At 41.5% G+C, this 17,050-nt stretch overlaps 1 protein-coding gene across 2 annotated transcripts in view; it reads left to right on the top strand.

Moving 5' to 3' along the window:
• The window catches only part of BDNF (brain derived neurotrophic factor), a 38,385-nt gene extending 22,564 nt beyond the window's left edge, over window positions 1–15,821 (top strand). The window contains exons 1-2 of one of the 2 annotated variants that reach the window (XM_081544075.1): window positions 2,177–2,398; window positions 14,711–15,821. In XM_081544075.1, the coding sequence (XP_081400201.1) occupies window positions 2,177–2,398; window positions 14,711–15,484 (996 nt within the window). In that variant the 3' untranslated portion in view covers window positions 15,485–15,821. Of the gene's footprint in view, window positions 1–2,176; window positions 2,399–14,710 lie in introns of those variants that run through there. The other variant, XM_081544076.1, reaches the window with a different exon arrangement.
• Window positions 15,822–17,050: the final 1,229 nt, after the last annotated feature.

Genomic DNA, 17,050 nt, shown 5'->3' with positions numbered 1-17,050 from the left:
TTACCCTTGTTCCTTTGGCTTTTTGACTCGATGATTCCTATTTGCACAGTCTGGGAGTCCGCTGCTCTGTCTACGCTGGACCATCAGTCTCCTATCTCTGGGGCCCTAACTTGTCTGAACTGCTCCCCGAGAATAAATTTGACACTCTCTAGCCTTACTTTTCACTCCCGTCTCAGATCCTCAGCACTACTGTTTTTTTTTTATTTTTTTATTTTTGGCTTCACTGGATTTTTGTTGTGGTGCTCAGGCTCTCTAGTTGCGAAGCATGGGCTTAGTTCCCCAACCAGCAATCAAACCTGTGTCCCCTGGATTGAAAGACAGATTCTCAACCACTGGACCACCAGGGAAGTCTGCCCACAGCCCTATTTTTGAGTAACAGGAAAAATGCATGGATCAGAAGCGAGGTAGCCTAGTTTGCCAGGTTTCTACACTTGGAAGGGATTAGGTTGAGATACTAAAAAGAAAGATTTTTATGTCACAATTATTTTTTAAAGGCACTTGGGTGCTTCTTGATTGAAGTCATTCTTACAGTGGAGTTGACAGGCGGGTATTTGGTAGTTGTGGCTCTTGGTCTGAAAAGCGTGGGGTTCTTTTCGAGCGCCCGAAGAGATCTCGGGGGAAAATGTCCGGCCATGTCCAACAAATTCCTGCAGAGTTTTGACACTCTGCCCTGTTAAGTATGCACGTATGGTTGATACCTTGAGGGATAATTCACTACTGGGAAGAGGGTAGTGAAGAGGAAGTCTTAGGATTATATTCAGCCTCTGTGGAATTATTGTGTAAACAAACTGCTTATCAGGAATGATCACATGGGGCTTTGCTTAAATAAAAAAGAAACTGGTGCAATGGACCTCCCTCAAAATATAAGACACCACATCCACATCTGACCCCATATTGATAAAAGCATGCGAGCCAGCCGGGTTCACATTCATTTCCACCACATGCCGGCCATATGGTGTTGGGCAATATGATTTATTAATCTCTCCGAGTCTCAGTGTTCTCAGCTGTAAACTTCAGTTCAGTTCAGTTCAGTCGCTCAGTCGTGTCCGACTCTCTGCGACCCCATGAACTGCAGCACGCCAGGCCTCTCTGTCCATCACCAACTCCCGGAGTCTACCCAAACCCATGTTCATCGAGTCGGTGATGCCATCCAACCATCTCATCCTCTGTCATCCCCTTCTCCTCCCGCCCCCAGTCCTACCCAGCATTAGGGTCTTTTCCAATGAGTCAACCCTTCGCATGAGGTGGCTAAAGTATTGGAGCTTCAGCTTCAACATCAGACCTTCCAATGAACACCCAGGATTGATCTCCTTTAGGATGGATTGATTGGATCTCCTTGCAGTCCAAGGGACTCTCAAGAGTCTTCTCCAACACCACAGTTCAAAAGCATCAATTCTGCGGCGCTCAGCTTTCTTCACCGTCCAACTCTCACATCCATACATGACCACTGGAAAAACCATAGCCTTGACTAGACTGTAACTAGTCTTACTATTCATAATTAGATTATTTACCTCCAGAACCAAAAATTGTTAGCTATTATTTTAAATCACTTTATAATTCAAAGAGAAGTTTGACATTACTTATTTAATGTAATGTCCCAGAGCATCTTCCCCAAATCCCAACTATATGCACCACTACCAATACTGTATGTCTTTATGGTACTGTGTGGAAACACAGCCTTCCTTCCCTTGCTTAGATTAAATATATTAGTGTTAGAGTTTGCATGTCTTATGTAGGAGTCAATGCTGAGTGAAAAGAGTTGGAGGCAAGCAGATGTTGTCACAGTCCTCATACTCATGAAACCACAGAATTGAATGTTTTATATAGGTACAGTCTATGATGTGGATATTTCCTGACCAGCCGTGTGGATCTTTTGTCATCTGAGATGTCAGTATTTTCCTTGTATCTTATAGTAGCTCTGGAACACAGCCAGTTTCTAGAAATAGGGTCCACCTGGTTCATTATGTTTAGGGCCAGAAACCAGCTTCCTTGTGCTCTTTGAATGAACGGTGACAGACAGAAGGGTTAGGGGCTGGGGTAAGGGCAGTGGGCAGGGAGTGCAGTTATTCTGGCTCCTGCATTAAGCTACAAACCATGAGCACTTCCCTGTGCTTTACAGTAAGCAATTAAAAGAAATTATAGAGTTGGATGCAAAAATAACCCGAAGGACAACTCAATGTGTGGAGCCACCAGTTTTCTCCATGTGTGGAGGTTAATCCTCGTGAATGCGCACAACACTGTGTTGCTACAGAAAGGGTGGCGTGTCCACACATGTTTTGGCCTCTACCCACACGCTTCTGTATGGTATGACTGTGCATCCCAGAAGAAGGGCTGTGGTGTGTGTATTGGTGCTTCACTGGAATTTAACAAACTGATTCCTGAAAATGGTCTCATAAAGGTGAGCTTCTCTTCTCTTGCTCACTTTATCTTTCCCCTAGGATTTCTTGGTAGTGGCTTCTAAAGGAATGTTATTCTTTTGATTCTAGAGGCAACTTATCCATCCAAGTTCTTCCCCTACCTGTTTCCACCTCTCTTGCTTTGTTAAAAATTAAAGTTTTGTGTATTTCCGAGGATGGGATCTAATCTAGAGAGAGGTCTCTTCATCCATCCCATTCTCTTTCCACCCCTTCTAACTTAATGACATTGAAACCTTCCAGTTTGGACCTAAGGTGAGTCTAATTATGTGCAGATATTCTTTCTATATGGAAATTGCTCAGATAACTAATTAACCACAGGCATACATTGGCTATGGAAATTTTCAGGAGCACCATCTGTGGAAACATTGAGAAGGGCATGCCTTTACTGCAGCTCTGGGGTCCATTAAGAGCGTGTTTGTGTGGCGACGGTGTCGAGTGGGTGTTGGCTCACAGCTGTCAAAGTCCCCAAAACATCTCCTGGCAGGAACTCCAGAGTATCGGTCCAACAGCACCCTGAGAGCAGCTTGTCGATGTGACATTGCCACTTCTGAAGAAGGAGACTGAAATAGGACAGACGGGTCTTAACTTTCTTCTCTGCCTTTTTTTTTTTCCCAATTGTAATTGTTCTGGCATGTTCCCAGTCTCCACATTGTGGCAAACTTCTTAAAGCGGGATTTTCTTTATCCTCTGGTTTGAGTTACTGCATGTTCTCCCCTTAGGGACACAGAATGCAGTTGTGTTACCCTTGCATTTTTTTTTTAGATTGAGCATGCTCCTTCCTGGATCTAGAAACCTGGAAGAAGATCCGAGTTCTGCTGTGCTTTCACAACAGCTCCGCCTTGTTTGGGGAGGCAGTCCCTTAACAATGTTGACATCTATGTCAACTCTGTGGGGCTCAAGGTGGATCTGCCTGGGAAAACAGGGTTCTGTGGCCTCTCAGCCCCACCCATTTGCAAGTGATTTAACAGCCATGGTATCAGGGTTCTCCTTGTGAGTTATTTGCATTTGTACCGGTGAACTTGGTGACTTCTTGGGCTTTGGAAATAAGCTATCTTTTCAGTTCTTTGTAAAAAAAAGGCCTGAACAGTGGACCAGTCTCCAGTTGTGTTTATGAAACTACCCCATCAACTTCCTGATAATGTCATTCAACTCAAATTTTTTACTTTTCTTTAGAAATCTTTTTTTTTTTTTTTAATTATTTTTGGTGCTTGAGTCTTGAAACAATTGATCCTAGATGTTGGAACTCAATTGAGCAATTGGGTTGCTGCCGGGTACCTTATTGAAATAAAGACCAACTTGGGTTGTGGAGGGGATTTTGATGCTTTATACTTTCGAGTTTGACTATTTGCTGCTGCTGCTCTTGTCATTTTTGTTAGTTTGTTTTGGCCTCACCGCTTGGCTTGCAGAATCTTAAGTTCCCTGACCAGGGATTGAATCCTGAGTTTGAGCGTCAGCAGTGAAAGTGAGGAATCCAAACCACTGGATTGCCAGGAAATTCCATGTTGTAGTTTTCTTTTGTGAGTTTTTGTTTTAATGTCTTAGTACTTGGTAGGAGAGAGCTGGATCTGTTTATTTTAGGACAAGCCTAGAAATAAGAAATCTCCATTGAGTGGGTGAGTCTGTTCTTTCTGCCTCTGTTCCATTATTTCAAGACAGAAAGAACTCAGAAGGATCAGAGACATCTGGCTGAAAGTATGTGCCTGGAAATCTACTAGCTGCTCTAACTAGTCTTATCATTTCCAGTGTCATTCTGATTGAGTCAGTAGTGGTAGGGTTGCAATGATTAGGGAAGCCAATTATGCTTGCCCTTGCCTTGTAGCATTGAGATAAAAATTAGTGACTGAGTGGAAGTTCAGATTTAGGTCAGTAGCACTCTATAAATTTTCATTCAGCCTGTCACATTTATAGCTATCCGCACTTTATGGTATAAACACAATAGTGGAAAAGCCAGTTGACATAAAGGAAACTCAGATTTTACTTAACATTACAAAAGCAAAACTACTTTCCCACCTAATAAATGTCCAAATAAAACAAGTTGAACCAAGGAAGATACTTAAGTTGATGTTAACCCTATCATTTCTGTGTCTTATCACTTAGTTCAATGCTTCTCAACTTTTAATAAGTATATGAATCACCTTGAAGTTTATGAGTCTTGTTGAAATGCAGATTCTGATTGAGTGGATGTGTGGATGGGATGGAGGAGGGGAAGCCGAGAGTCTGCTTTTCTTATTAGCTCCCAGGTTTTGCTAATGCTATAGGCCCGTGGATTCCACTTTGGGAAGCAAGACTTCATTTAATTTCAGCCCGTGGAAACTGATCCCATACCTACATTTCCTAAAACTTATTTCAGGCTCCACAGGCTTTTCCTTCTGTTGTAACAGATTGGAATTGCATTAATACACTTAGCTTATAAATATAGCACTAAAAAATTATCTGAAGTTTGAGACTTTAGGTTGCATGAAATAAATTTTATAATTAATTTTTTTCTGTAAATTCAAAGCCTGTGTGATTAAATATAACTTAAATGCCTATGTTACAATGAGGTTTGTATCTCCTTATTTACTATTTCCACAGTCATTTGCCTTTGTAGGATAATTTTCCCTATGGTTTCACAGGATTTGTAGAGATCAACACTTATCAACACTTGATAATTTTTTCAGGCCCTCCCTTACACAGTGGGTTACTAAAACTTCACAGCACGAGGTAGACAGTGTCTTCATAATTAATATTACTGTCTATCCTGTGTGGAAATGTAATAAATAATTCCTTGCTTTTGGCCATTTAATACTCAGAACATTGTTAAATATGAACTTTATTTTAGTTCATTATGACAAATTCCACCAAAAATTCTCAGGAAAACACAATCCTATTAATAATTAAAGGGGTTAGTTTTTTAATTGAATGTTAACTGCCATTTGGTTCTTATAATCTAATAATTGGTAGTTTTTTTTAAAAGCATTTTTTAAACAGTCTACTTACTTGATATGCACGTGACTTGCATATGCTTGAGGCTTCTTTATTAGAGGCTAGAGATGTGCCCTGTTGGGGCAGTATTAGGGGGCAGAGCATGGGTAAGACTGCCAGCTCTGGGTGGCTCTGGCTTTCGGGGGTGCTCCCTTGGTTCTAGTAGAACAGCAGATTTCCCAGGGCAGGACTGATGGAAGCACATGGAGACCTTGACATGGTGGCAGCAGTGCCCGGGGTTAGACTGCCAGGTGGGATGTTCTCTGCCCAGACTTGGTTTGTCTACCAGGCATTTTCTGTCTCTTCTTCCAAAATCCATTCCACCGTTGTCACTCACTTGAAGTCTTCCTGCTCTTACTTTCATTGTGCTCAGTCACTTCCATCCTCCCCAGCTCTTTGCGACCCTAGGGACTGCCGCCCACCAGGCTCCTCTGTTCATGGGATTTCCCAGGCAAGAATACTAGAGTGGGTTGCGATGCCCTACTCCAGGGGATCTTCCTGGCCCAGGGACAGAATCTGAGTCTCCTCCATCTTCTGCATTGCAGGCAGATTCTTTACCTGCTGAGCCACCAGGGATGCCCCTCACTTTAACTGCACCTCCCTACTTTAATTGTGCCTCCCTAAAACCCACACAAATATTGCCAGCACAAAGGGAACGGAGTCATTTAGCATGTGTGAGGACGTAGTTTGTGCAAGGTACTGTACAAATTGCGTTAATTCAGAGAATGCCTAATCCTTAGCCTAATGGAGAATACGATCTAGTTTGACTCCTGGATAAGGTAGGTCTCGAATCAGTAGAAAAAAATCATTTTTCAGAAATAGGGTGGGGAATAGAAAGAGTGAATAGAGGACCAGAGTTATACGCTTTCTATCAAAGGAGTATGTACATCTATGTATTAAATTTATGCTTCAGGGAAATACACTTTTCTTTCCATGGTACTCACATGTATGTGTCACTCTGGGTTTGAACTAAGAACCAACAGTTTCTCTGGCACTCCTGGTGAGGCTAAGTGATGCCTCAAGGTGTCACTCATCACCATGGGCATCCTCGGGGATCAGAGAGTAGTGTGAAGGACTGTGTTTTATAGAAAATATAATCAGGTGCTCCTGGACATAAACTACATTGTGGTTAAAAAACTACATTTTTAAAGGAACTTTCTTCACAGCTTTGGAACATATACATTATCAGATATCATTTACTGAAATATTTATTAGTTTCAATTGATTGGTCATTCAAGTAAGTAGGTGAACATCTGAGCTTTTCCCTCTCCATTTTATTTGTGGATTCCAACGACCCATTATTTTAGTTAGAGAATGTGAGGTGTTTCTATTTTTAAGTCTTCTTGGCTAAGCAACATGTACCTAATGGGCAAATGATACAAAAATAATGCAGAGGGATGGAAGAATCTAGTCCCTGTAGGTGAAAGCCTGGTTTTCCTTTGGAATCTGAGATTCTGACCTTGTTCTATCAGGGGACCCACAGCTAGTGGATGAGTTGATTAAAAACTCTAGCTCTCTTTCCTCTTAGATGAAATGGGGATAATTATAGTTACCTGCACCTCTAGGGTCCTATGAGTCTTAATTACTTAATATTTGCAAAGCGTTTAGAGATCTTTGAATTAAAAGTGCTGAGCAGTAGAACCCAAGTTCAGTGTAATCATAATTGGAATGAAAGTTTATATTCTCGCCTTCCCTCCATCTCCCTCTGTTCTGTTCTTTTGGCCAAGACAGACATGCCTTGTGGCTACCACCTAGCTCTGCATACTTCTCTCTAACCCCTTTGCTTTTGGCAACTTAAGCCTAAAAATACATACATAGAATAAGTTAAAAGATATGTCCAGGCTCTTAACCCCTACTCCACACTTACTCCTTAATATTTATTTTCAAAGCTCAATAGCCACTAAAAATAAAATCAATTAATTAACTTGTCTCTTCTAGTGTATCATTACTTTCAGGTTCTCCTACACATGGTGATAAACTGAACTTAAAGTATTCCTCCCACTCAGAAACTCAGGCTGATTCTTCCATGCTTGTTTGGCAGGTTCCAAACTCTTTAGCGTCACTCTAAGAGTCTTTCAAAACCTGTCAGTCATTCACTCTTATTCCTCACTATTCTAGAACTCTTCTCTCCAGAAATATTGTTGTTGTTCAGTTGCTAAGTCATGTCCAACTCTGCAGCCCCATGAACTGCAGCACGCCAGGCCTCCCTGTCTATCACCAACTCCCGGAGTCCACCCAAACCCATGTCCATTGAGTCGGTGATGCCATCCAACCATCTCATCCTCTGTCATCCCCTTCTCCTCTTGCCCTCAATCTTTCCCAGCATCAGGGTCTTTTCAAATGAGTCGGCTCTTTGCATCAGGTGGCCAAAGTATTGGAGCTTCAGCACCAGTCCTTCCAATGAATATTCAGGGTTGATTTCCTTTAGGATTGACTGTTTTGATCTCCTTGCAGTCAAAGGTACTTACAAGAGTTTTCTCCAGCACCACAGTTTGAAAGCATTAATTCTTTGGCACTCAGACTTCTTTATGGTCCAATTCTCACATCCATACATGACTACTGGAAAAACCGTAGCTTTGACCATATAGACTTTTGTCGGCAAAGTGATGTTTTTGCTTTTTAATACACTGTCTAGGTTTGTCACAGCTTTTCTTCCAAGGAGCAAGCATCTTTTAATTTTGTGGCTGCAGTCACCACCCACGACAATTTTGGAGCCCAAGAAAACTGTTTCCGCTGTGTTCCATCTTTGTGCCATGAAGTGATGAAACCAGATGCCGATCTTAGTTTTTTGAATGCTGAATTTTAAGCCAACTTTTTCACTCCTCTTGCACCTTCATCAAGAAGCTCTTTCATCTCTCTTCACTTTCTGCCATAAGGGTGGTATCATCTGCATATCTGAGGTTGTTGATATTTCTCCCTACAATCTTGATCCCAGCTTGTGAGTAATCCAGCCCAGCATTTCATATGATGTACTCTGCATATAAGTTAAATAAGCAGGGTGACAATATACAGCCTTGATATACTCCTTTTCCGATTTTGAACCAGACTGTTGTTCTATGTCCAGTTCTAACTGTTGCTTCTTGTCCTGCATACAGGTTTTTCAGGAGGCAGGTAAGAAATGTACTCCATGCCTCTAACCCAGCTGCTGTCCATCCAGTGGGGTCTTTTCTGGATACATTTAAATCCTTTCTATACTTTGATATCTTGTTCACAAAGTATTCTTCATTCTCTAGCTAGAAGTAACCTCTTTCTCTTTATAGAATTGTACCTGTAATTTCCTGGGTCATTTCTACCTTTATATCTTAGTTACTTTACATATGTGTCCTACCTCCCTCCTAGACTATAAAGCTTGAAAACAGATCCATGTCTGATGAATGAACAACAACAGTAAGCCTAATCTATGCATGGAATGAAACTGGATACAAATTAGAGATTATTGATATTGACTTGCAAGATTTTGTTAAGGTGGCTCTTAATAGATTTGCAGCATGATTGTTAGAAATTAAATATTAATGATAATTTTGCTAACATTACCATTATTCTTGTTGCTTATAGAACTAACATGAGCAAGTATGTCTTTAAACTGAGTTTTCTTTGATTACATGCTCACGGACAGAACCCAAAGGGATTGGGGAAGAAACAAAGCTTTGTAGTTTTCTCCCTGTATGCCCGAATTATCCATGTTATTGTTTGGTTCCCCTTCTTAGCTCTGGCGTGAAAACTTGGCTCCAGCATGCATAAATTTTTGCAAAGCTTTCCTTTAGAGGAGGACTGAATTGTCTGAAATTTCATCTGCTGAACTAATCTAGCCTTAAAATTGAAGGGCCTTGAAGGTCAAAATATCATCTTAATGGTGCTGCCTTTAGAAAGTTGGACTCCGAGATGTATACAACCAGAGAAAACTGTGTTCACACTTTGCTTCTTCTTTGACCACTTTTCATAGCACTGCCTCTCCTCCCTGCAGTTAAATATTTTAAATTAAAAAAAATATTTAGAACATATATCCTGATGGTAAAAATGTAGACAGTGAAACAGGTAACCTTTTATTAATAGCTTTATGGTGTCTGATAGGTTACTTAACCTCTCTGAACAGTAATTGTCTCATCTGTATAATGTGGATAATAACACCTGTTCTATTTCCTTGCTGATTGTGAATGTTCTGTAGTCTTTTAGACAAATATAAGCTATTACTACAGCATGCTGCCATAGATGTTCATCTGGTTGAATGTTTAAAACTTGTGAGTCAGGCTTAAAAGCAAACCTCATTTCTGTTTCATTAATTTTCTTTTTAGCCCTGTGCACTATGTTTAATTTTTCAAGAATGGGGCTAAAAACAACTTGCTTAGCATTTTATAGATGTGGTTGAGTTGATTGTTGTAAGGCTTGGAACAGAATTAGCAGCAGTGAATTTTGTTGTGTATAAATAGATATATGGACTAACAATCTACTTAGTAATTTTGCATAGCGTCTTTTATCTCTTGCATAATAAAGGCTCAACTGAAGAAATTGTCAGAGAAGAAAATTGTCATGGAAGCACTTACTTAACCTTTTATGATTTCCTAATACAGTGTATAGAATTACTCATTGAAGAGGTAAATAGAAGAAAGGACATTAAAAGACTGAAACTTCTAATTTTTGCTCTAATTATTATTACTGCCCCCTTTTCAAGTCTTCTCTTAGAAACAGCTACACAGGAAGTAGTGGGGGCAGTTAGTGTAGTATTATTATTTGTAGTATTATTTGCTTTTAAAAATTATTACTCAAGTAAAATTTTATCCTATTAGAGAAACTCCATGGCTGATAATTACCATCTATCAAATACTTTAGAGCTTATAATTTGGGATTAGCACGAGCCTGTACTTGACCCAATAATTTCAGTGAGTTCACTGGTACATACCATGTGGAAAGACTTCCTATGAAAATGATGTCAGAACTATGTTTTCTCATGATTTAATAAAACCATCAGTAAGTTTTGACTGAGTACTACTATATTATTCAGTGTTAAGCATTATGGGGGAATCACCTATGATTCAGCGAGCTTATCATACAACTGAAGATTGACCATAATTAACAAACACTGTTAACAATTAACAATTAACAAGTGAGTATGGAATGAAGTACTAAGTGAGACGTCATGTGGAATTTTAGAGGCAAAGAAGGTCAGTGTGTGCTGGAGCAATTAGAGAAGGTGGCACGTGTGATTTGATGCTTGAAGTGGGTCATGAAGAATAAGCAAGATTTAGTCAGAAAAAAGAATTTGCCAGAAGAAAGGAACAAGTCACTGCCAGGTAATGATGTAAATCGGACTCCCAAGGACACTGGCCTGATCAGAGCAGAGGTGATGGAGCACTGAGTAACACAAGAAAGTCAGCTAAGTACGATGACGCCAGGTTTTGGAAGGTGTTGAATACCAAGTAAAAACAGGTTGGATTTGATCTGGTGGAATAAATAGTCATTGCAAGTCTTCATATAAGAGCCTAAGATGAGAGGTTAGTCAGACAGTGGTCATCAGAGTTAAGTGGAGCAGAAAGAATGTCCTGTACATTGAAGGGATGAGAGGATTATAGTCAAAATAAGATGATGAGGGCTGTGCCGAGATAGTGGCAGTGGGATGGAGAAAATAGGATGGACAGGAGACATATTTTAGAAAAATGAGCAGGATTTCTTCATTGACTGGATTTAAAGGCTCTGAAAGAAATACATTATCAGAATTGATTCCAACATTTCTAACCTGTAGCCTGGGTGGTCCAAAATATCAAGAAACCATTGTCAGAAACAGAAGAGTTAGAAAGAAACACTGTTCCTACAGGAAGTATTGGCCCTATAAGCCAGCAGGCAGTTAGTATTGTAGAAATGTCAGGGATGGGGTGGGGGGGGGGCAAGGGGCTGACTGTTGGGGTTGGGCTTTATCACCAGGTACGTTAATTACTGAATGTCTGCAGATGTTCTGCTCTAAGGAAGGCCCATGTTTGGGCTCAGGGTGAAAGCCAAATTATATTTACTCAGATGCCATTTGTTCCTCTGAAGTACTTGCTTGTGGAAATGATGAGAAAGTGATATATGAAGTGCTCAGTTCAGTTCAGTCGCTCAATCGTGTCCGACTCTTTGCAACCCCATGAACCGCAGCACTCCAGGCCTCCCTGTCCATCACCAACTCCTGGAGTTTAACCAAACTCATGTCCACTGAGTCGGTGATGCCATCCAGCCATCTTATCCTCTGTCATCCCCTTCTCCTCCTGCCCTCAATCCTTCCCAGCATCAGGGTCTTTTCCAATGAGTCAACTCTTCGCATGAGGTGGCCAAAGTATTGGAGTTTCAGCTTCAACATCAGTCCTTCCAGTGAACACCCAGGACTGATCTCCTTTAGGATATGAAGTGCTAACTACTTTTATAAGCAAAATGTTTTTAATAAAAAGACAAATGAGACAAGTGAAAAGCAGTAACTTTACAGTGTCAGCTTCTTTAAGCTAAGTATAGAAAAAAGGATCATTTAAAGACTCAGTATGATAGTGATAATAAAATAACTTTCCAACTCTGTAGTTTAAGATACCTCAGTACCTTGGGCCATTTTAAGCAGCGAGTGTGGGCACTTAGTAAACACTTACTAAACTTACCCATTTTGTTAATTCTAAGATGCACGTTTTCTTATTCATTTTTTAAACATCCCTGAATTCGGTCGTGTCTTACAGTTAATGTCATTTTATTGTCATGGGCTGTGCAGCAGTTGTAACATAGTTGTCATTGCCTTAACCAAGTTATTTTGCTTAATTTTCTTTTTTACATAGGCACAAAAGTTATCTATGATAAAATATGTCCAAATAAGTCTAAAAGAGCTCTTTTCCATTCTAAGTGGTAATAAAAGCAATAGTTTCTCTGGCTGCATTTTTTTGTATCCTCGTGGTACCTAAAATGATGTGTTTTATAAGGATGGTATCTTATATTTCATGAAATATGGTATTAAAAGATAGCTGAGGGACTTTTCTGGTGGTCCAGTGGTTAAGACTCGACACTCCCATTTCAGGCGACCCGGGTTCGATCCCTGGCCAGAGAACTAGATCACATAAGCTGCAACTAGGACCTGGCACAGCCAAAATAAATTAAAAAAAAAAAAAAAAAGCTCATCACAGCAAATCATCTCAGCCAGAATGATATAGATGGCAGGAGTAAAATATTCTAAATTTGTCTTTTTTCAGTGACCTGCATTTGAGGTACCCCTTGGGTTGCTTTAATTTGGACAGGGAACACTAGGAGAAAGGGTTTTCATTCAGTGTGTAAATACCACCTGCCAGGAATAGAAATCTCCTTGGAGGATCCAGTTCTTTGATGGTGCAGAATCCAGAACCTTTCCAGAAGTTCAGGTATTAGCAGAATGGATATCTGTGTTTTTTTCAAACCATTGTGTCTGTGCTAATCTGAGACTGTGCACTCCAAGTAGCTCTAAGCATGCTTGCTATTTGCATAAAGCAAGAGTGAATCTGCAAAGAAATTGGTTGGTGTCTGGGGACAATAATTAAGTCACATAATAGTAGAAACTGTGATTTCAATAAAAGTGGAAGACAGACACCTTGGTTTCTTATGCCCAGAGTTTCAGCTCTTTCTGCAGTAGGACCTACTGACTGGAGGTAGGTTACCTTCCCTGGCAAATGACACTTCATGGGCAGACAGGCAGTCCCCTTTCCTACTGATTGACACAGTATAACAGCTATGGCACATGAGTGTCTTTTTGTAAGTCCTTGCTCCAGAACTGAGGAGTAGGAGTAAGTTAGAGTGTCCAGATGAGGCGGGGAGGGGAGGATGCTTCTCGTTACTACTCAGGGATGCGAAGCCTCAGGTAAGTGACACTGACGTCCTCCACCATCCGACGGTAACCTTGTGTCTGTGGGTATGTTCTCACTTCACTTTTCGCTCATTCTAATTGGCTTCCCAGAGCATGTTTATAGAGAGAGAGTCAAATTTAGAGTATAGCTACCCTCTGGCAAACAGGAAAAGATTAATTTTGTGGTGTGCTCTTAAGGGACTTCCCAGAAAACTTCAAAAGCCCAGAAAGAATCACCAGCTGCCTGTACCAAAATGTATACAATGCCACTCAGCCTTTTAAAGGTACGATCAGCTCAGGGCTTGCATGCATCCACACGTGCACACAGGCCACATTCCAATAAAAAGGCAGGCTATGCTCTCTTAGATGGGTCTGCATATGAGCCAGAAAAGCAGAGGGGCGACGGGCCAGGGGAGTTAGTGGAGATGCACATGGATGCGCATATGGCAGGCATTGGAAACTGCCTTCCAAGCTTTTCAATGCCTCCTTCTTTAGCTCTCTCTCAAGCAGACACGTTGCTTTCATGATATCAGCCCCAGGCATAGACACATCATTAAAATCAACATGTGGAAAATGATTTCTGTTTGCGAATAAGCAAAACTTATTATATTCATTATGGCCACCCAACGTGTAGTAAGGAAAATAAGTAGAAAGACGCTGGAGCTTGACTTGGGAACCCTGAGTTCTAACAGAAACTTTCTTCATGATGGGAGGCAAGTTCTCCATGGCCTTTGGTTTTTTATCAGTAAAACTAGATGGCTTGATGATATGATCTTTCTCTGTTTTTTTTTTTTTTTTTTTGGCCATGCCATACAGCTTTTGGGATCTCGGTTTCCCAACCAGGGAGTAAACCCAGGCCACAGCAGTGACAGTGCCAAATCCTAACTACTAGACCACCAAGGAAGTCCCTCCTTTCTTCTAACGTATTGTCTCCATGGGAGGAAAGAGAGTCAATGGGGAGACTCCTTGTAGCTCCCTGACTCGTTTTCTCATTCATGCCTGGATGGTCCATAGCTAGAAAGGCCCACTCAGACTGCACAGGCCACTACTGGTCCCATCACACGTTCCTGCCTTAGAGCCATGTTGCCGAGTTCAGGTGAAAAAAGTTACTATTACCCCTGCCGTTGTTGCTTGGTAACATTTTTGATGTTGCGTGTCTTCTGACAGCCTGAGCAGACATCATTAAAAATTAAACTTACAAAGCTGCTCAAGTGGGAGGAAGGAAGCACACTCAAAGCCATAGTTGTTTTTTCACTTGCTCAGGAGCCATCTAATCTAGGGTATACGTGCTCAACCTTGGGGCCAGGGCTGCACAGCTCTGGTTTATATTAAAGCCTACTGCACACACTACTGACATTAACCCGTGCCTGGTGCAGCTGCAAGTTTATCACCAATACAGCAGAAACCTTGATCTTGCAGAATGGCCTGGAATTACAATCAGATGGCTGCCTTGCGTCCCAGCAAAAGAAAGCCCTAAACCATCTTGTGTCCTGTTTCTGCTCTCTCCCTACAGTTCCACCAGGTGAGAAGAGTGATGACCATCCTTTTCCTTACTATGGTTATTTCATACTTCGGTTGCATGAAGGCTGCCCCCATGAAAGAAGCCAACCTCCGAGCACAAGGCAGCTTGGCCTACCCAGGTGTGAGGACCCATGGGACTCTGGAGAGCATGAATGGGCCCAAGGTGGGTTCAAGAGGCCTGACGTCATCGTCCTCGCTGGCTGACACTTTTGAACACGTGATCGAAGAGCTGTTGGACGAGGACCAGAAAGTTCGGCCCAGCGAGGAAAACAATAAAGACGCAGACATGTACACGTCCCGGGTGATGCTCAGCAGTCAAGTGCCTTTGGAGCCCCCTCTCCTCTTCCTGCTCGAGGAATACAAAAATTACCTGGATGCCGCGAACATGTCCATGAGGGTCCGGCGCCACTCGGACCCCGCCCGCCGCGGGGAGCTGAGCGTGTGCGACAGCATCAGCGAGTGGGTGACCGCAGCGGATAAAAAGACTGCAGTGGACATGTCGGGCGGGACGGTCACAGTCCTTGAAAAAGTCCCCGTCTCGAAAGGCCAGCTGAAGCAGTACTTCTACGAGACCAAGTGCAATCCCATGGGTTACACGAAGGAGGGCTGCAGGGGCATAGACAAGAGGCATTGGAACTCCCAGTGCCGAACTACCCAGTCCTACGTGCGGGCCCTCACCATGGATAGCAAAAAGCGTATTGGCTGGCGGTTCATACGGATAGACACTTCTTGTGTATGTACACTGACCATTAAGAGGGGAAGATAGTGGCTTTATGTTGTATAGATTATATTGAGACAAAAATGATCTATTTGTATATATACATAACAGGGTAAATTATTCAGTTAAGAAAAAAAATAATTTTATGAACTGCATGTATAAATGAAGTTTATACAGTACAGTGGTTCTACAATTATTTATTGGACATTTCCATGACCAGAAGGGAAACAGTCATTTTTTGCGCACAACGTTAAAAAGTCTGCTTTACATTCCTCAATGTTGTGGTTTGTTGCCGTTGCCAAGAATTGAAAAACGTAAAAAAAAAAAAGTTTAAAAAATACTACTAATAAATTGCATGCTGCTTTAATTGTGAATTGATAACAAACTGTCCTCTTTCAGAAAACAGACAAAAAAAAAAGTCTAACAAAAATTTGAACCAAAACATTCCGTTTACATTTTAGACAGTAAGTATCTTCGTTCTTGTTAGTACTCTATCTGTTTTACTGCTTTTAACTTCTGATAGCTTTGGAATTAAAACAATGTCAAGGTGCTGTTGTCATCGCTTTACTGGCTTAGGGGATCGGGGATGGGAGGGGTATATTTTTGTTTGTTTTGTGTTTTTTTTTTTGTTTGTTTTGTTTTGTTTTTTAGTCCCCACAGGGTGTAGGGATGGGGAAAGAATTCCTTCCACCTATATTCTGGTTGATAAAAGATTCATTTGTCTGTTGCAGAGATGCTGGCAGTATCAATCAGATGACCGGAAAGTGAATAAAATTATGGCAAATAAATGAAGTGCTCACTCCACTTTCCATGGCGCACCACTGAGGTGCCCGCTCACCCTCTGGGCCTTGGTCGGTGGGTGGGGGTGGGGGAGGAAGCTTCTTTGGTCAGAAAGATCTTCATTTACTCTGAGCACATTCTTTCCCCCCCACCCCCTCTGGTCCCCTCCTTGTTTTGTTTTCTCTTAAGGGAGAAAAACCAATTGCACGCTCTGAAGTAGTTTACCACTGCTGCAAATGAGTAGACACGTTTTGTCACACCGTGGCACTCATAAGCCTCGAGAATAGAGATTTCTTTCTTTTCTTTTCTTTCTTTCTTTCTTTTTTTTTTTTTTAGAGAAAAACAACAAAAAATAACTCAAAAATGAAGATTCTTTTAGATGAGTGGTAAACATTTGGGTCAATCATTATAAGGATTAAATAAAATCATGGTAAAGTTTAAAACTGTCTTGGAAGCAAAAGGTAGAGTTCTATACAGACCCAGAAACACCTAGATAGAGCAGGAGTCCACGCTGCCAGTGAAATGAGACTGAACAGCCATCTGGAGGCTGCGTGGAGCTGATGGAGCCTTTCCAGGTGGTGCAGGAAAAATTTCTGAGTGGTCATGCTGAGGTCTAGGTGGGGGTGGGGAAGGGTACTTGAGACGTTCCAGAAGGGAGACCTCTAAAGGACTCATCGGGGGTGGCTCTGGCATGACACGTGTCAAGTTGCTTGGACCTCAAGCTTTAAGTGCCTACATTATCTAACAGTGCTAAGAGGTTCTCGCTGGAGGACCCCGTTCAAGCTGATTATATCCCCCGCCCCTGAATAATTTTGCATAAAGCTGGATTAGCCC

Source organism: Giraffa tippelskirchi, chromosome 11 (assembly GCF_054371585.1).
Source record: "Giraffa tippelskirchi isolate mGirTip1 chromosome 11, T2T-mGirTip1v1.2.pri, whole genome shotgun sequence".
NCBI lineage: Eukaryota > Metazoa > Chordata > Mammalia > Artiodactyla > Giraffidae > Giraffa > Giraffa tippelskirchi.
Note: the sequence above shows the minus strand (reverse complement) of the source record. Positions and strands in the feature narration are given on the sequence as shown.